This window comes from Epinephelus lanceolatus, chromosome 3 (genome assembly GCF_041903045.1).
Source record: "Epinephelus lanceolatus isolate andai-2023 chromosome 3, ASM4190304v1, whole genome shotgun sequence".
Classification (NCBI taxonomy): Eukaryota; Metazoa; Chordata; class Actinopteri; order Perciformes; family Serranidae; genus Epinephelus; species Epinephelus lanceolatus.
Window position 1 is genome coordinate 23,909,353 of NC_135736.1, and position 19,349 is coordinate 23,928,701.

A 19,349-nucleotide genomic window follows, 5' to 3' on the forward strand; every position below is an offset into this window, starting at 1 on the left:
ATGTCTTCAAAATTTCATAAAAAAGGTCATAGTAAAGTCCGTTGTCAAAATTGCATAACAAATGTCAAAGAATAGTGTGTCGTCAAAATTTCTAAAAAAAATGTCATTGAAAATGTCATAGTACAAATTTTACAACATTAAATACAAGATTTTATAGCATACTATACCATGACTTTTTTTTATATTATACAACATACTATACTGTGACATTTTTCTCTGACATTTTGACGATATACTATACTATGACTTTTTTTTTAATGAAATTTAAAGACATACTGTAATATGACACTACTTTTGAAAGTTTGACGAATTTGGAGTTATACTGTGACATTTCATTTAAAATGTTGAAGACATACTATACTATGACAATTTTTTGTGAAATTTAAGACATACTGTTATATGTCTTAATTTTTTGAGCTTTTAAAGACTTCCTATAGTATGACATTTCTTGTGAAACTTTGAAGACATACTATACTATGACATTTTATGAGTTTCTAAGTTTTGTAGTATACTATAAGCTTTTCCAAGAAAATTTTAGGACATACTATATCATAACATCTTCATGACACAATTTACTATATCATTTTACAAGATTTTTAGAACATACTTTACCTTAAAGTTGTTATTGTTTTTTTTTTTTTTGCTAACATACTATACCGTGACATTTTACTTGAAATCCTTCTGATTAGGTCGTTTTAAGTTTTCAAGAGATTTTTATTACATCCTATACTTTGATTTTCTAATGATGTTTCTCTGGCATTCTATGCAGTTATTTGATTTTTAAATGACTTTTTATGATATAGTATACAATGACATCTCTCTGAATTTTTTATTACACAATACTATAACTTCAACTCAAGTCACTTCATTCCAAAATTAAGTTAACATACAGTAAAGCTGCTGCTTGCTGTTGCTACTAACTTCAAAATAACTCAAGTACCCTTCCTAATTATGGTCCTCCAGCAGATTAATGTGATTAATATGCCTAACACATCCCTGGATCTTGGTCTGAATACATAATTTTATCTATTAAAAAGAGTTTCTCACATTGCAAGAAGCAAAACAGAAATGATTTAAAGATGATGTGAACAAAGGCACACTCACAGCTCTGACAGTGGTGGTGGATAGATTTTATTTTTTTTTCATATTTCTTTTTACCACTTCAGCATATCACAATAAAATATTTAATCACATGAATATTTCACACTGAAACACTATAGCATTCAGAATGCATTAAGCTATCCTGCCTTTATTTTCTTGCCAAGAAAATGTACCACTTTCTGCCACCTACACTCATTTTGTTGCGATCTATTGATCAAGCTGCCTGCTTGTCTCAATTTCAGCCAATTGGAGGCCACATGTCTGCAGGGCAGCTTGTGATTGGTCAGACTGACTGTGGGCAAACAGAAGCAGATAAACGGAGCTACAAAGCTTCCCTGTCCTCCATATTTCCTTCACTGAAGACCTTGTATTCCTCAATAAGGCAGATGGAGCATCATCACTGGTCTACATCTATGTTAATCTGCACCTCACTGAATGAACATGCAGTAAGGGTGTGTGTGTTTGAGTCTGTGTCTCCAGGTGTGTATATATATATTTATATATGTGTGTGTGTATTTCCAGGTGCAAAACGTATATCCAGGTGTGAGTGAGTACAGCTGTGTTTGCGTGCATCAATATCTGTGTGTGTGAGCATGAACAAAAGAAGACAGTATTCTTGACACAGAGAGTAACAACTAACTAAGCCAGCAGTTGCCATGGTGAAAATAGATCATACATCATCACATGACCCAAAACCCCACCAATCCCAGGAGAGGATGGAAAGCCACCAATCAGCAAGGCAGGAAGTTGTCCGTGCCTGCGTCGTATTCAGTGTCGCTCAACTCACACCTCTGTCCATCTGTCTGTCTGTCTGTCTGTCTCTAGAAGGCAGGAGCCATGGGTCTCTGCTGTGTGAGTTTCTGGGGGTCCAGCGTTTCAGTGAAGGGCGGCGCTTGATAGGGGTTGGTGGTTACTATGGTAGCTCCGTTGGCAATGGGGTACGGTGTAGCTCGAGCATTGCCGGGGGGAGGATCCAGGTGTTGCCATGTGAACAAGTTCGTGTTGCTGCCGGTTAAGAAGCGCCGCAGTGCACTCAGCGTCAGTACAGCCTGTTAGTAACACACACACACACACACACACACACATGCACACACACATGTATTAGCAGTGGCTGTTAGTTATACACTGGTTTACATTAGAGCCACACTGTCACAGCAACCTTCACAGCAAGAGTCGACAGCCATACTAGCGGCTCTGTGAGGCTGTACTTCCCAGAGCTGGATGGTAACATCAGCATGCTAACATGCTCACAGTGACAATGCCAATGTGCTGATGTGTTGCAGGTAATGTCTGCCGTGTTCACCATCTAAATTTTAGCATGTTAGCATGCTTAAATTGGCTAATTAGCACTAAACACAAAGTGCAGCTGGTGGAAATGTCATTATTTTTGCAGTAATCTGTTCATAAACAAATGTATTGGACAAACAGAAAACTTGATCTAATGATGTCGCCACATGGAAGGTTAAAGAATCACCAAAGTCTGTAGGATTCATTCTTGAGACTGTGAATGTCTGTACAAAATTTCATGGCAATCCATCCAATAGTTGCTGAGATATTTTAGTCTGCCATCACCAGAATCACTCCATAATGTGCCTCAAAAACTAACAACCCATAATCAAGGGATTCCCACAACCTAAACTTTTAAGAACCTTGTGGGGTTTTGGTTCTGGGTTCGTTCTTCCCTGTCCACTTCGTACAGCATTTACAAATGAGGACATGTGGATATAAACGAGCTGGGCTGTGGCCCAAAATGGAATCCAGCATGTCGAATCACTTCACAGTTTCTCCACCAGATCCATTGGGATCCCTACTTTTTCTATAATCTTGTTATAATCCTTTTAATTTTTTTCTCTGCACTGTCTGGCTCTGTGTGGATTTGCATGTCTGCCAGATGCTAATAAATCTTCTGGTGCATCTTTCCATCATTAATCTCTGACTCCAGCTCGTTCTGAACTGCCTCCTCTCCCCAAATACTAACAAGGGCCAGGACATCTTGGTTTGTTGTTGTTCTTTGTCAAAGTATTGGTTTTCCTATTTGATACAGATTCAGTGGTAAAATAATGGTTAATGTTGTTACATTTGTCATCCTTGTTATAAGAACACAACTGCTATCTTAATCACACTCAACAGTGGCAGCTCATGAAAGTTCCTGTTACTGCAGCACTTATTATAATCTCTTGAGCCATGCCAGAAATGAGTTCCAGGAACTTGTCCCCAAGATGAACAGAACAGTAGAAACAAAGCAGAACCCATGAAGATGTTTATATGTCACATTTCATTTCAGCAAGTTCCTGCAGTGGGGAAGGAGCTATTATGTAAACCTGGACACGTGCACTCGAAACAGAAGGATGGAGGATTGAAGAAATGAAAGAAGCAGGGTACAAAGGTTTGGGTCACATGTTCTTAAAGAAAAATCCAGCAATTTAGTCCTTTTTTTAGTCCTTCATATGTGTCAATCTCCAGAAATGCTAGATCCTCCATTTCCCATAATAACTTGAAAGTATCTTACAGCATTATCCTGCTTGGTAAATCCCCTTGTCTTTAAAACTCCACATCCCCAGTTTCTAAGACATATTTTTGTTGTAGGTTATTAGATAAAACCTGACATTAGTCAGGTAATTTTTTCATTAGAAAGCCAGACGACAATAAAAGTGGGGTCGAAAGACAAACTGTTGTACGCTTTAAGACTGTTTAGCTTCTGGAGGCAAATTTGTGATTTGTGATATTGGCCTATGTAAATAAAACTGACTTGACATTGTGCAGCTGTTTTCACAGGCTGAGTTGGTCTGCTCATGACAAGTAACCGCCTTTAAACTTCCCCAAAAAGTCAAGAGCCAAAATCAAAAGGAAAATTGGAACAATTTGCCGCAAAACTATTGGAGAAGAAACAACCTGGCAGACCAAAAAAGGATCTTTTGTATCGACTACACGTACTTGACACAATAACAACCTAACATCTCCAACAACCTCTGACACTGAGATAAATGGCTGCTATTGGTTTGGTGGGAAAATTGTTTTAACAAGCTCCATTGAGTTGTCAATGGATAATAAATCAGTCTGTCTCTGGTTGTTCTATGGGAGAGAAAAAAAACCTTTTATTTGAGTCTCGCTGATGGCAGCTCTTTTTCAGGAACACTCTGTTCACTTCCCCGCAGTTACACACATTCACACCTGAAAACTGCCCAGCAGAGCCACAGTCTGACCTGCAGCTCCACTGGAGCAGTTACAGGTTAAGAGCCTTGTTCAAGGGCTCCTTAGTTAGTGGTTGTAATGAAAGACGTGCAGGCTTCCTCTTTCACTTTCCCCACCAAGATGTATCCTGCTGATCAGTGGATCGAACTCAGACAACTAATGAACATGTATTGATTTTTAAAAATCTGTGGTCTAAATTGATAGTTCTAAGAAAACTTTTACTACAATCTAACATGATGGTGTTTTTGCAGTTTTTGTTTTACACATATGATGAGTGGATTACAGCTGCATACATTTGCCGTATAGTGATATATATCTGCATTGGAAAAATATTAATATATGTAGGCCTAGCGTAAAATTGGAAAAGCTCTACTCTGAATTTGCCAATTCTACTACGAAACTAGTATCATTGATGGAAATGTGTGTGCGTGTGTGTGTGTGTGTGTGTTAGACTAAAGCGAGGGTGGGAGGGCTCTTTGGCAGCAGCCTCTGCGTGTCCTCCATGAAGGAAATGTTCTTAAATGTGTTCATTGCCAGCAGACACTGATAACCCTGAAATACACATATACACACAAATATGATGATGATGAACACACACACACGATGATGATTAACACACGCACACACACACATCAATGTACACACAGCCAGACGGCAGGTTTTAGACACACATACAGTATAAACATACAGACCCAGGTCAGGATGGAGAAGAAGCAGAAAGCGATGGTGGCTCTGGCGGCGTCGGAGCCCTGGGCCAATGGCAGCTCGTCTGGAGAGGTGGCCTGCCACTGATTGGCCAGAAAACAAAAGCCAACAAACCACAGGAAGCTGGCAAGACCTGGAGGTGGGACACAGAGGAGTCAGAAAAAGAAGAATGTGCATCATCTTTACCAGCTGTGACAACATTGAGACGGTTATGTTATGTGGTGTTTGTGACACCTTTTATAGTGGGAACTAACACAGAAGCCGTTTGAAGTATTTTGCAGAGTGTTTACATGTCTGTCTAATGTCGCACCATGTGATCACGAAACTTCACCGATGTGAAGCTGAGATCAATATGAAGGCCGGATTTTTTCTGATTTTTAAAAAATAGGATATTACTCTAATATTCTTGGGTTTTAACATGTTTATAACATGCCTTTTGTAATTTGTTTTTTTAATATTGCTCATATTTCATCATACTTCAACAACAGTCCATGATATCTGTGCAGAGGTGGGAGACGTGCACATTTCCCTCTGAATGCAGTACAGTAGAAGTATAAAGTAACAGTAAATAGAAATACTGAAGTTAATGATACTTGAGTAAATGTACTTTCCACCACTGTGCTTGTGTGTGTATATGTACCAGAGAAAATGAGGTCCAGCAGGACAGCACGTCTTCTGTCCTTGATGCTGCTGATAGAGGGGAAGTAAATGTCCAGGATCATGAAAAAGATGCTGCCGAGGAAACAGGCCACGCCCACGGTAACACCATAGTTACAGGCATCGGCATTGTTGTTGAAGACACAGAGCAAACGCTCGCTGCCGATGTTGATGTAGCCCTCGTTCACAATGCAGCTGAACACCACCATGGAGAAAACCTGCAGGGAGACACGTGAGCCGGTTTATTACTGTAACAGGCAGAAGAGAATGAGCTCACGCTGCTGTGTGAATGCTTTTCATTCCTCATACAAACATGACACACACAGATCAACCAGTGTAAACACACACTTTTCAGGCAGTGTGTGGATGAGGCACAGAGGGTACAGGGATACACTTCTCTTCTATAGGCATGTAACAGTTTTAAAGGGGTAGTTCACCCATATTACAAAATTAAAACATATTTTGTGAGTAATGGGCAATAATGGTTTTACTCACTTTGCAGTAATGCTTTGTGCTGTAGACTCAGCTGTTTTCAGTTGTTATCCAGTTTGGTGAGGTGGGGATCAAACAAAATTTATTAAAGGGCCAGTTCACCCAAATTACAAGACATTTTTTAACCTGCTCTTAATGGTATTAAGCCATGCAGATTTATATTTCCCTTTTATTTGCAGAGATTTAAGGATATCCAAAACTCTAAAACGTCTCAAACCCGACCCATACGACCACAAAGGTTGGTGGGTCCTACCCTCTAATATGACCCGCAGGAGCATATTCTAAATTAGCGCTGTACTGGTGGCAGGAGGTCTACACTAAAGACACATATAAGACTGTTAACGTTCACAGATTTAAACACATGGTTAATGTTGTCAAACGGTCACAGTTTGATTAGGTTTGCTACTTGGTTAGGTTTAGGAAAGTCCATGGTTTGGGTCAAAATAAACATGTTTATTATTTTACCGATGTCAGGTACGTAACATATTTAAAGTATGTTATGTATGTGATGTCAGTTAAATACGTTATAAGTTATATATGTGTGTTAAAAAAACTTAACTGACTTAATGTTTTATAGCAACAACAGCAGCGGTCTTCTGGGACAAAGTCCTGTGTTTGTTTGACCCATCTATCCATCCTAACCTCCTCCCCCCACAGACTCTGTCACCTGACTTCCTCCTTTTCTCCCGCCATATTTACTACAGCCACTAGAGGTTGTTGCCTAACAGCAAATGTAAATATGGGTCGTAATAACCTGTGACCTATTGGGAGAGGACAGCTTTGAAATACTGAAGGGCAATGTGACTCCACAGACATTGTTTCTGAGAGGACTTGTTGAGTTTATTAAATGTACAATACTTAAGTTTTGCAAATTTTTCTAGTGAAGAGCACAAACAAAAATCAATTTACCAGTCCGGGATTAACTGAAGTTAGTTTAGTCACAGTTTGATAAAAATGGTAATTCATTTAAGGACTATGTAAGCAAAGAGCAAACTTTGATTTTAACTTGATCTCTCTAGGAGCTGCCTTCAGGACTCTTTCTATTGGAGCTGAAACAACTGGTTGATCAATTAATAGAAAATTAATGTGAGACTATACTGATCAATCATTTAGAATGTTTTCGTCAGTGTCAGCTTCTCAGTTGAGAGGATTTTCTGCACTTCTCCGTTTTATATGGTCGTATATGTAAATTGAATATCTTTGTGTTTTGGACCATCGGACTGACAAAACAAGACATTTGAGGACCTCATGCTGGACTTTTTGGAAAATGTGCTGCACACTTTTTACAATGACATTTTATAGACCAACAAGTAGTGGATTCAATGAGAAAATAATCTTCAGACTAATCAATTATCAGTGTTGGGAAGGTTACATTTGAAATGTAATAGGTTACCCTGTTATAAAGAAATATAATATGTGACATAAATATTGTAATAACTTCATCAAAGTAATGTAACTCATTACATTTGATTAACTTCTAACAAATGTTTTAAACTGGGCAATAAAGCTGAAAAATGCATGTAAATAGGGCTATTCCAAAAGACGATATTCATGCACAGTGACATGATGAAAGGCAACAGACTGAATGTCATATTCTACATATAATCTTTGTACTGAAAAGAATATATTTGGATGTAACCCCTTTGAAATGACCAACATTTTGATTAGTAACTGTAATGTCAGTAAGTTTTGTAATTTAATTACATGTAACTATTTACTGGATGTAATGTAGCTACACAACATGTGACAAGGACTGTCAACGACATGCAAAATAAACATTTACCAATCATTATATATCTCTGTTTGAGTTGAAACGATTGATTTGTCGATTGACACAAAAAAATTATCGCAATTACTTCACTAATCGATGAATCCTGCCTCTCACTTGTGAGTATTTGTTGCTTTTCTTTGTCTTATGTGATGGTTAAAGGAATATCTGGGGGTTATGGACTGCTGGATGGACAAAAAAAACAGTCTGATGATCATCACGTTTGGATTTAGGACATATTTGATGGGCATTTTCACTATTTTGTCACATTTTATAGACCAAATAATTAACTAGTTTATCCGGACAGTAATCAGTATGAATAACCAATATTGAAAATGATCCTCCATTACAGCCCAGTCTCTACAGCAATTTGTGTAAATGTCTAAATATCACATAAATTCGTAATATGTGTTTTTTCCTATCTAAATGCTTCCCCTTGACCTGATTCAGTGTTTACTGCTGTACTTTATCTTGTTTTATGGAACACTGGCAAACTGAATTACCCTCAACTGAATTGAATTATGAGACAGAGACATCAAGAAAGAGAGCTCTTATTATCTGCATCTGTTAACTTGCTGTTCCTCGTTTTAAAAAGCACATAGTTCCTCCAGTGCACATTAAAGGCTGTATGGTGAGTCACAGCTGCACAGCATCACACCACAGACACAGAGAGGTGTTAGATTCTGGTGCTCAGGGGGCATTCAAATCCAAAGCGTTCACATCTAGACACAAAGAGGCTCCAGATAAACATATGGTAATCAGACGCTGGTCCTGGAGCTCCAGCCAGAAGCTGCATCACTGAAATGATTTCGGTTTATTAGACAACAGGGATTTAACTCAAAGATACTGAGCCTGTTTATGAAAACACTGATTTAAGCTGTTTGAATTTAAACCTGACACAAAGGCAAGGAGCGAGGCACAGACAATGTGAATGGGAGAGACAGAGGGAGAGGAGGGGGGGTGCAGGTAGGCCTGTCCATTGATGTCAACCCACACATTGCAGAGGAGGCTCACTTACCCACGACATCAGTCTGAGGATTGTCCGGGGATGCGTGAAGAAGGCGACCGGGTCGAAGGCGACGCTCCCGGCCTTCCCGGCGCCGTACGCGCCCGCTGGCTCCATCCCTCCGGCTTTAGTGCAGCGTGACGCCCGCTGAGAGAAGGAGAGGAGACGGTCAGAGAGCTGCGCGGAGCGGCGGTGTCTTCCTCCAGCCTCCGTGTGAAGTCACACCGCGTCACCGGGAACAGATCACAGGCTGCACCGCAGAATTAACTGTCAGTGTTTTTATCATTACATTTAGCCCATTATTTTGCGTTCAACCTTAATTTTTTATTTATTTATTCTTTTAGATCAGGCTGATTAATAGCAAGATTTTCTTTGTCAGAAAAAAATATATATGCTAAATTTAATTTCCCATACAGTCTACTGTTATTATTTAGGGCTGGCAATATTTCAATATTATCATTTACTGGCTCTTAGTGGAACCTTATCGTGATGATACAATCTGTAACAATCTGTTACCCTTTTTCTAAATTGTGGTTCAATCTGAAGATATTAAAGGGTAACTTGGGTATTTTTCAACCTGGACTCAATTTTCACATATTTTTTTGTATCTAAGTGAATAATAGGAGCAATGATTTTTGAAACTGGTTCAGTATTACCTGAGAGCCTTGCAGACAGCAGCAAAACCAGTTGCAATGTAACTGCTTGGGGCATTTGGCACCGTCAATTTACGTCCATTTAAAGTGTTTGTTTTGCCACTGACAGGCTCAGATTTTTATATTAAGCATCTGACAACATTAAAGCATCCCTACGCTTTGTTAAAGAGCAAAACCCTTTTTTTAAACCAGAATAAAAGCTCTTAAATCACCATTGCAAAACCCACCAGACTCCATTTAAATAAACAGTAATTTTAGCATGTACAAAGCCAGTATATTTTCACATCTAACTGGATGAATTGCCCATAGAGAGAGGGGGCCTTCTACCAATGTGTTGGGTGGAGAATGGGCCCTTATGAGTGACTGCCACCTTGAAAATATGCCTGTGTTCAAAGAATAACTCGCATTAAATTAAAAACAGTGCGATTTGATATGCCCCCATCTTTGTCATGTGGTTGTTTTTTTTTTTTTTTGTAAAATAATCAATAGCATCTGTAAGAAAGTTATATGCATATTCCAAATAAACTATGCTAAACTGTTACAAATATTAAATACATAATTTCTTATTTTCTTTGGCTTTTTGTCATATACAGATATGCAATGATAATTGTTGGGTAATATGTACGTTGATGCAACTACCTTGCGCCACAGGATCTTACTCTTTAATAAAGAGGGTCTATCTCTGAGGGGATCCCCTTCATAATGATGTCAGACACTTAGAATAACAGTCTGAGTCTGTCAGTGGCAAAAACAAGCACTGTTAGTGGACGTACATTGACGGTACCCAATGGGTGATTACATCGCAGCCTGTTTCACCGCTGCTGGCTGCAGCATTCATGCTTCACACTGAACCAATTTTTAAAAAACTGCTGACTATATTTGTCATTTATACATACAATATGGTAAAATAGGATCCAAGTTGAAAAATACCAAAGTTTAGCTTTAAGCAAAATTATGATTAATAGAAATTTAAGTTTTTGTTTATACACATGTTAAGTTTTGTCCAGTGGCAGAGCAGCAGGGCTGTTGGCTAACCAGGTGATAAGCCAAAGACACAAACTCTTAAAAAGACTTGACATTGTTGTTAGTATTTGAATTTGTAGATTATTTATTCAGTCAACTTTTCAGATAAAATGCCTTTAATTTTCTCTACATGAACGTTTAAATGCTGTTTCACACTGCCAGAAAACATTAGCTCTGATGTGAAAATTAAATGTCTTGATATTTAATATTTTGGTGGCCCAAAAGTAGTCAAATTCAAATACAACATATTTTCTATATATCTTTCTTTTCCTTTTTTAATGTGACTAAGGTAAAAGGACATTTTACATTTAAAATATAACTTTATTAGTGCTCTCTGGTGGACAAACTGTGCAATAGAGACACTGCTTCTAAATCACCTCAAACATATCTGACATTTCTGTACTGCAATTTTTTGTTACTTATCAGCTGAACTATCAGAAATTCTGCATTACGATAAATTTGATGATACAATATTAACTATTTTTGTTAAACAAATAAAAGGTCCTGTAACCATCAGAGTTTTAACTGAAGACTTTATTGGATTTGATTGCACAGACGGTTGATGACAGCTTGGTTGAGGAGATAAAACCAGATCTGTGTACTGCCTAAAAAGTATGACACAAAAGCCACACACGCATACGCACACACAGGTGTGCACACTTACACACACACACACACACACACCCACACACTGTACTCTCTTTGTGTCTGCGTTAAAGCTCATCCTTGGTTTTGTTGGCTTTTTTTGCCTCTTCAGCTTTTGCTGCCTCGATGTACTTTTTCCTGTCTTCATCCTCCTGCAGACACAAAGAAGTTTATTTTTAACAGAGAGATAAAAAAGGCAGCTCTCAGACAAACACACAGTCACAAAAACTCAAAGCGCTGCAGTGATGGTAGCGTTTTTGGGCCGTCAGTTTACCTTAACTCTGTCTTTTTTGGCTTTCGCCATCTCTTTATCTAAAAACTTCACCAGGCCCTTCACGTTCCTCTTTCCTTTGTAAACCACCATCTGACAGACACACAGACACACTGAACATTATTACCTTGATATGTGTTAAATGTCCCCCACAGAGCAGAGATAACACTCACATTTTTCAGCAGGCATTTGACCATCATTAACGACTTTTATGAATAAGACTCACAGGGATGTGTCACATCATATATCTAACCTAGTGTGCACACTGTATGTTTTCATCTCTGTAATAGTTCACATCTTTGTACAGTGAAATCATCACATTAAAAAAACTGAAATATTGAAGATATCACACAAAAAAATCCTTAAAAAAAGAATAACTGAGATGCTCCATACTCTTTCAGCATACAGAGCAGGGAACAGGCAGACGGATGGGTAGGCGCCCTGCATTGACATGTTGATGTCATTGGCTGAGGCATCAATGCGAGCAATGACCACGTCCTCCCGATCCTTCACAGCCTCGGCCAAGTCCTCCCACAGTGGGAACAGAGCTCGGGACTCTGAACTGTAAGGGAGATCTGAAATACACATTTAGTAGTAGAGATTTTTAGGCATAGGTGGTGTTTAAATGCAAGACGCAACACAGAGAAACAAAAGTGTAAAGCTAAGAAAGCACAAAGAAAACGAAAACAGTAGATGATAAAAATGCAGTGTGACCCAGGCATACATGGATTTATTGATTTGAAGGTGAAATGACATCTAATTTTGTTTTGTTTAAACCTGTGTTAATTGATTTATTTAGGTACTTGGGTGCAACAAAACAAGGTGAAAACATAACAGACATTAAGTTACTGTCCCAAATGCGTTAACAAGCAGTTCTCTGTTTACACATCCAGCATTGATGAAGCAATTTTATGATTAATTAGAAGTTGTGTTTCTGGCCACATGATGAATACTAGTCCAATGTTCATCCTCCTTTTAGCTCTGTTTTTGGTCTCCATCAACTTCTGAGTGAAATATCTAACTCTAAATGCTCCACTGTGTTCACAAGCTAGTCGCTAACTGTGTCCGCTGTTTGGTGCTGGGCAGGTAGCTTGAAGAGGGTTTATGAGAGCTGAGAAAAGCTGCCTGCTAGAACAGTGTTGGCGAAACCATTAGCTGAAAAATGCTAAAACGCTCTCTAGAGCATTTGATTACACCAGCTTTAAACTGCTGTTAGAACAATGCTTACGTGTAACCTAGACCAGTGGTTCCAAACTGGTGGGTCACAAGTCCATTCTGAATGGACCACAAGCAGGGTACGAAATCTGCACCAGCTACCAGCCAAATGCTGGTAAAATATGTAAATGGCGACTAAATGTACTTCACTCATCAGCCAGAAAAAAAAAACTATTATAATCTAATGAGCGACTGGTAGGTTTTGGAATCCACTAGCCACAGCGGTAGGTGGACAAAAAAGTTAATTTCCAACCCTGACCGCAAGTGACTTGTAAATGTGACGAGTTTGTAAAAAGCCCATTAAATTTTTAAGTGTGGTGAATTTTCAGCACAGAGCTTTTATTTTGAAGGGCTGTTTCCTGCTGTAGAGTGAGAGACTAATGGGCAGCTACTTTACAGAGACAGCAAACTAGCTCGATGACATGGCCAAATGCAAGTATGACACTGAATGTATTAATCTGTGTGGACCTTGAACTAATGACTAAGGAAAGATCTGGACCCTGTGGCCGGACCAGTTGGGAACCACTGGTCTAGATGTTCAACCCAAATGCTAGAAAAAATGGTCTTGTCTGAGTCTGCAAACTACCAATTTGATACATTTGTATGTTCTTATGTAATTGATTAAGTGAAACTTTACTTATTAAACATCACATATGGGCTTAAAAAAGTGTTTTCGGTGACACAGTAATAGCGGGAGAAGTTGCTGATGTCTTGGTAAAAAAACAAGGACTTTTTGTAGCATAATCCCAACAGGAATCACAGCGATGTCTCGGTACAAAACAGATGCTTTTCGTGCCGCTATCCCAGCAGGGAACCGAGGTGTTGTCTTGGCAAAAAAAACAAAAAAACCTGCTTTTTGTGGCACTATCCCTGGTGGAAAAATGGCAATGGGTGGCTAAAACACACCTATGTCTTGTGGCTAAAAAGCTGCTGGAAAAACAGCAATGACTTGCTAAAACAACTGGTTTTGTTGTTTGTTGGTCTGGAACAGAGGTCTGTAGAGGTCTAAATGTTGGTAATGCCTATGAAATGTACAACTGTAATGTTTATGGTTTGCAGACACGTACAATGCCAACATTTCTCCTGCTAACTGGGCCAAGATGTTACACTTTTCAACCAAGTGTAACCCTTAATCAACCCAAGTGTCTAGACATCATTTCACCTGCAAATCCAGGTCCAGCCCTACTGAGTGGTTTTTAAATGAAGAGTGTATTTACATACAGAACAAGACAAAAACAGTCTTGTTGGGGTTAAAGGCGACTTTCTCCAGAGTCATTCCCACCAGCTCCTTCACCGGCTTTGTGTCCCATCCCTCGGTTATCGGCTCGCTCTGCATCTTAGGCTGTTACATCAACACAAACACAAACACATTATGTGTGTCAGAGGCAAGTGGTTAAACCAGTGCCTGTTATGTAACACGCACTCAACAGGAGCGACTGTTACCTTAGCCTTGCCATCGAGGTATGACTGGCAGAATGTTTTTATGGTCTGTACATCCAGAGTATCAGAGGGCAGGTGATAGGTCACATGATCTGTCAGGTTGACCATTCGGATCAGAGGAGCCTCGAACTCCCGAACCCGGAAGTACTCCATCAGCCTGCCATTACGGGGCTCGTCCACGTTCACCCACACAAACAAAATCTGAACACACACACACACACACACACGCACATGCAGGGGTGAAGTATGCCATTGGCTTATATTAATAATGTGTTGCAGTGCTGCTGTGTGAAATAGCGTGTGTGTGTTTGGTTTCTACCTTCAACCTGAATGCTTCTGCGGCACTGTTAAAGGCAGCGTGGATCTCTTTAAAGCCAGCAGAGCTTTTGTTGACAAACAGGAGGGCGTGGTTTAACACAGGCGATGTTAATATCTGAGTGGCTGTCTGTGAGAGAGACAAAAACATAAATACATCTCAGTTAACAGTGTATGGTTACATGTGTGTTTGCATATGGTTTTAGCAAATACAAACTGTTGAATCAGATCTCAGCTGTGTTGTTATACAGTTTATACGAATATCACAAATTTCAACTTTTATTTTTTTAGTGTTGGCCTGTCGAGATCACTAATATATACAAAAAAAACCACTGTTTCAATGTAGATGGTTACATCTTGAATTCATGTGTTTCTTTTTGTTTGTTTTGTTTGTTTTTACGGTGGACTACAAAATGAAATAAAAAATCAAACGCTCTACAGAAACCCCTCCATGTTTCTTTATGTTTAATCGTAAAATCCACACATTTTGCAATGATCCATCACAATAAATTTCAGTAGAACATTTGCTTTAAAGATTCACTTTCAGGCCCACAAGGGGTTGAGTCTGAATTTGAAAGCATAGATTTCGGGTAGACTTCAGATTTAACCCATACATTTGGAAAGAACATAACCATAAATACAAAAATGTTATTTCTCCAGCTCATAAGAGTTCATATAACCCTGTTTCATTATTATTTTTACAGTTATAATTATTATTATTAGTAGTTGTAGTAGTAGTAGTATTTTTCAAAGAATGATTTTTATTTTATTTTACTGATTGTATTTCTCAGATGGGTTGCCCATTTAGGATGCAGATGGGCAACCCATGCAGAACAACAATGCAGACTCTGTGGGAGACAACGGGCGTCATATGTAGATATAATCCGCCAATATTTAAGGCAACAAAAACATAATGATCTTAGTTTCAGGTGATTACAAACAAATGAAAGCAGAATTATGAATATTATGTAGAATTTCTGCCAATAGTTGCCTCTAAATCCTTCACACTGGACCTTAAAATAAAAGAACAAAATCTGAAAATCAAGTGAAATATTTGGCCTCATTACAAGAAAACCTCCTAGTTTTCATATTCATGCAAAAGGGCATGTGACCTTCAGATTTTCACCTTAAAAAGATACCAACCAAAACCAAAACCAAAATTAAATTAGGAAATTCTGCCCATGTATTATTGCAAACCCCATTTCAGTGAGTGTAAATACAAAAAAACCCACACTGTCTGTGCATGCGTGTGTGTGTGTGTGTGTGTGTGTGTGTGTGTGTGTTTGAAAATGCATTATGTGTGTGTGTTTGAAAATGCATTATACTCTACCTGTCCAGTGTACTCAGTGACTGGGTCCATCTGGTAGACGGTGATAAAAATGATCAGCATCTCTTTAGATGTCTCAGGCATCATTTTGTAAGCCTGGATGAGCTTGGACTGCAGCAGACACATACACATGCACACACACACACACACACACACACACACACACACACAAATTTAGAATGCAATGAACCTCTGGTCTTGAACTACCTTATACATAATAGATTCCACTGCCTGATGTGATGGTTTAATGATTTAAATCTCATCTCTTGCATTCAAAATGCCCAGAAATGTAAATAATTGAATCAGTACTAAGAAAACACAGAAAGTCAGACATATACAGCCATCTGTCTGCAGCAGTGGTAGAGGAAGTTCTCAGATATTTTACTAAAGTAAAAATGGCAATACCACAGTGTAGAAATACTAGTTATAGTCATGCATTCAAAAGTTTGCTCAAGTAAGAATACAAAATTTTTAGCATCAAAATTTATAGTATTATATTATTAGACTAATTATTGGCTCATTAATGTATTTATCACTTTAAAGTGGTTTTATATGTTTAATTACTTTATATACTGCGAGGTAGCTTAATCCTTAATAACACATCACGGTTTATTTGTTGATTATATTTTGTATTAATCATCTGAATCTACAAATAAACATGTCACTTTGGTTATGAAATACATGTAATGCAGTAATAAGTACAATATTTCCCTCTGAAATGTAGTAGAGTGGGGTATAAAGTAGCAGAAACTGAAAATTAAAGTAGAAGTACCTTAAAATTGTACTTAAATAAAGTTACTTTCCAGCACTGGTCAGAGGTGTGTGTGTTATGTTAAAGTACCTTTCTGAAGAGCATCACAACATCATGTGTGAGACCATGTTTGCTGATGACTTCATCGCTCTCTGTCACAGCAAAGTTAATATCAGGAAGGTCGATCGCTGCAGCATAAAACACCTGGACGTACTCGTGGTTCAGCTCCTACACACACACACACACACACACACACACACACACACACACACACACACACACACAGAGTTATTAAGACAGCTAATTTGCAGCCATGACGCTGGTGAAAGGCAGGAAGCAGTCAGTATTTACCTTAAAGAATCCAACCACGGTCAGCTCCTCTGAGGTCTCTGATTGGCTCAGATCAGCGATAAGGTCACTAGCAGACCCCGACCTCCTTTTCAGCCAAGTCAGGATGGAGGCCGAGCTCTGAGGAACTTAATCACAACAACATCAAATGAATCATTTTTACAGATCATATTAAAGAAATAGTTACTATTCTTACTGAGAGTTAGACGAAAAGATCAATCTCATATCCGTCTGATAACTATTGAGCTAGGGCCAGATGATTAGCTTAGCTTAGCATAAAGACTGGAAACACCCGGCATGGCTCTCTCCAAAGGAAAATATATGCCTAAACTTCTAAAGCTCACTAGTTTACAGCATTAATGTCATGTATTTGTTTGATCTGCACACAAACACATACGTAAAAACATGTTATGCGCTGTAACTATTAGCAACCAGTAGCCAGGTGAGTTTCTATTGCTTGCCTGAAAACCTCTCCTGACAACAAGACTCTAGGATAGACCAGACCAGTATCACGTCATAGCCAATGCCTTGCTCCCATTAAAGGGAAAGAAACATGCTGTCACACCAGGAGATAAACAGGAGAATCCAAAAGGTGTTCTGTAGTGGGTTCAACGAGACTTTCACACTGAGATTTGAGGCACATAAGATATGTAAATACTGTCAGTGTGTTATATTACTAAATGATGCTGGTGACATTTATTACTGATGGATAGCTAATGTTAGCTTGAGTGGGAGGCTGCTGCAGTACAGTCAGGCCCTCAGGAAGCGCAACAGGCTGTGGAGCCAATTCTCGAAGTGGCCAAGCAGTGGTTCTGCAATTTCCGGGGTCCATCATGTGACGCCACTGGGCCCAAAAAGGCTTTTTCCCATAGACTTACATTGGGAAAGTGGATGTGTTTTTGAGCATCACAACTCCTGTGAAATGACTCATTCCACTATCAAGATGAAACTTATTCGGTCTGATAACATCTGGAAAGTCTAAAAGAACCACAGGTTGAAATTATTTTAACCCCACTGAAGCTAGCACTAAACTGGAAGTTGGCCGCTCAGCTGTGCTCAGCCGCTGTTTGTCTCTAGTGCACATGCTCCGTGGCTCTAATGATGCAGAAGCGGTGTCAATCATCTGGGTAATTTCAAAGCATGGAAATCTAGCGATTTGGACTTAATGCGCCACTGAGCAACTTCCATGGGAATGAATGGAGCCCCGCCGCCAATGCTGTATCCAGGTCTCTTAATACATCCATGAGTACAGTCAGTACAGCCTAGATCAAACAGTTTCCTATTAACACACTGGTTAGTGACAGACAACACTTTGCCTGGCAACACTGTTGATTTATTTAAACAGATGTCCAGATGAGCAATATCAGGCTACTTTGTTGGGTCATTAAACCACTTAGATGGGTGACGACTGAGGGGGAATGACGACGATCAGCCTTTATTTAGGTCCGGATAGACCATGTGTCATAAGCACGTACCAGGACAGGGCACAGGGTTGTGTTTATCTCCTGAGAGGTACAGCCTGATTGTGGCAAGGCCCGTCACATTGAGATCTTTAGCCAGGTCCTTCTCTTTTGTCACATCAACCACTGCCAGTGTGACCTCTGACCCCTGGAGCTCCGCAGCAGCATCTTCAAACGCTGCTGAGATTCGATGGCCTTCTCCAGACAGAGGAGTATCTGCACACACAGAAACAGACACAAACAGCACACAGTAAGAACAATTACTTAAGTACTATAAGCAAGTTTTTGAGGTACTTTCACTTAGCTTGTACATTTTGTGCTACTTTATAATTCCACTCTACTACAATTTAGACTTCAATTTCCAGATTAAGATCAATGACGCAAAATACAATCAACAAATAAATTAGAATGACATGCACATTAACGATAATGATCCAGTAACATGATACCATTCTGATATGGGCTATTCTGCAAACATATTACTTACTTACTTTGGGTACTTTAAGTATATTTTGATACTAATACTTATGTACTTTTAAATGGCTACAAATATGACATGAATTATGCCAGAGAAATATAGCAGGGATTTAAAAGCATGCCAACCAACCCCGGTCTCCCCTATAGCCTGTATAAACACTCAGGTCAAGATCAATCTGTGTGAGTCTTTGTGTGTAACTTACGGAAGTACACCAGCAGCTGCTTGTGCTTCCTCAGTGCCCTGTTGAAATTTCCTTTCTTCAGCTGTAAAACTCCATCCTCCTTCTCGGGGGATGATTTATCTGCCTGTCGCTCAGGTTGTTTGTCAGCGGCGACAAACACACAGAGACAGAAGGCCGTCACCCCAAGCAGCAACAATGTCCTCATGACGGTTCACCTGCAGACTGACAAAGTGGACACTGGAGCAATCCTGACAAGAAGGTATGAGGGGAGTGGTGAAATGAAGGGCTGATATACAGGTGTGTGTGTGTGTGTGTGTGTGT

At 39.2% G+C, this 19,349-nt stretch overlaps 2 protein-coding genes across 3 annotated transcripts; both read right to left on the reverse strand.

Annotated features, from left to right (window-relative positions):
- Positions 1-1,115: 1,115 nt before the first annotated feature.
- LOC117254594 (synaptogyrin-1-like) lies at positions 1,116-9,234 on the reverse strand. Of its 2 annotated transcripts, none has more exons than XM_033622949.2 (4): positions 8,934-9,185; positions 5,639-5,873; positions 4,986-5,131; positions 1,116-2,150 (listed from the first exon to the last, which is right to left on the reverse strand). In XM_033622949.2, exons 1-4 carry the CDS (start codon positions 9,036-9,038, stop codon positions 1,923-1,925), a joined length of 714 nt encoding a protein of 237 aa, XP_033478840.1. In that variant the 5' UTR covers positions 9,039-9,185; the 3' UTR covers positions 1,116-1,922. The 2 variants fall into 2 exon arrangements, with proteins under 2 accessions (XP_033478840.1, XP_078022287.1); XM_078166161.1 differs by lacking the exon at positions 1,116-2,150 and adding an exon at positions 2,157-4,845 and having other exon boundaries at positions 8,934-9,234.
- Positions 9,235-11,113: 1,879 nt separating this feature from the next.
- Positions 11,114-19,333, reverse strand: LOC117254730 (protein disulfide-isomerase). Its single transcript, XM_033623125.2, has 11 exons — positions 19,050-19,333; positions 18,385-18,585; positions 16,913-17,037; positions 16,652-16,789; positions 15,814-15,921; positions 14,488-14,613; positions 14,172-14,369; positions 13,950-14,070; positions 11,907-12,088; positions 11,517-11,606; positions 11,114-11,394 (listed from the first exon to the last, which is right to left on the reverse strand). Exons 1-11 carry the CDS (start codon positions 19,231-19,233, stop codon positions 11,311-11,313), a joined length of 1,557 nt encoding a protein of 518 aa, XP_033479016.2. The 5' UTR covers positions 19,234-19,333; the 3' UTR covers positions 11,114-11,310.
- Positions 19,334-19,349: the final 16 nt, after the last annotated feature.

What these genes read in the sequence shown, in the direction of transcription:
- LOC117254594 (XM_033622949.2), bottom strand. Translation starts at nt 9,038, where the DNA reads ATGGAGCCAGCGGGCGCGTACGGCGCCGGGAAGGCCGGGAGCGTCGCC. An exon ending in TCCTCAGACTGATGTCGTGG is followed by an intron (nt 5,874 to 8,933) that starts GTAAGTGAGCCT and finishes GTCTCCCTGCAG; the next exon opens with GTTTTCTCCATGGTGGTGTT. An exon ending in TCTTCTCCATCCTGACCTGG is followed by an intron (nt 2,151 to 4,985) that starts GTCTGTATGTTT and finishes TGTTACTAACAG; the next exon opens with GCTGTACTGACGCTGAGTGC.
- LOC117254730 (XM_033623125.2), bottom strand. Translation starts at nt 19,233, where the DNA reads ATGAGGACATTGTTGCTGCTTGGGGTGACGGCCTTCTGTCTCTGTGTG. An exon ending in GCAGCTGCTGGTGTACTTCC is followed by an intron (nt 18,586 to 19,049) that starts GTAAGTTACACA and finishes CTGTGTGTGCAG; the next exon opens with ATACTCCTCTGTCTGGAGAA. An exon ending in CAGAAGCATTCAGGTTGAAG is followed by an intron (nt 14,370 to 14,487) that starts GTAGAAACCAAA and finishes GTGTGTGTTCAG; the next exon opens with ATTTTGTTTGTGTGGGTGAA.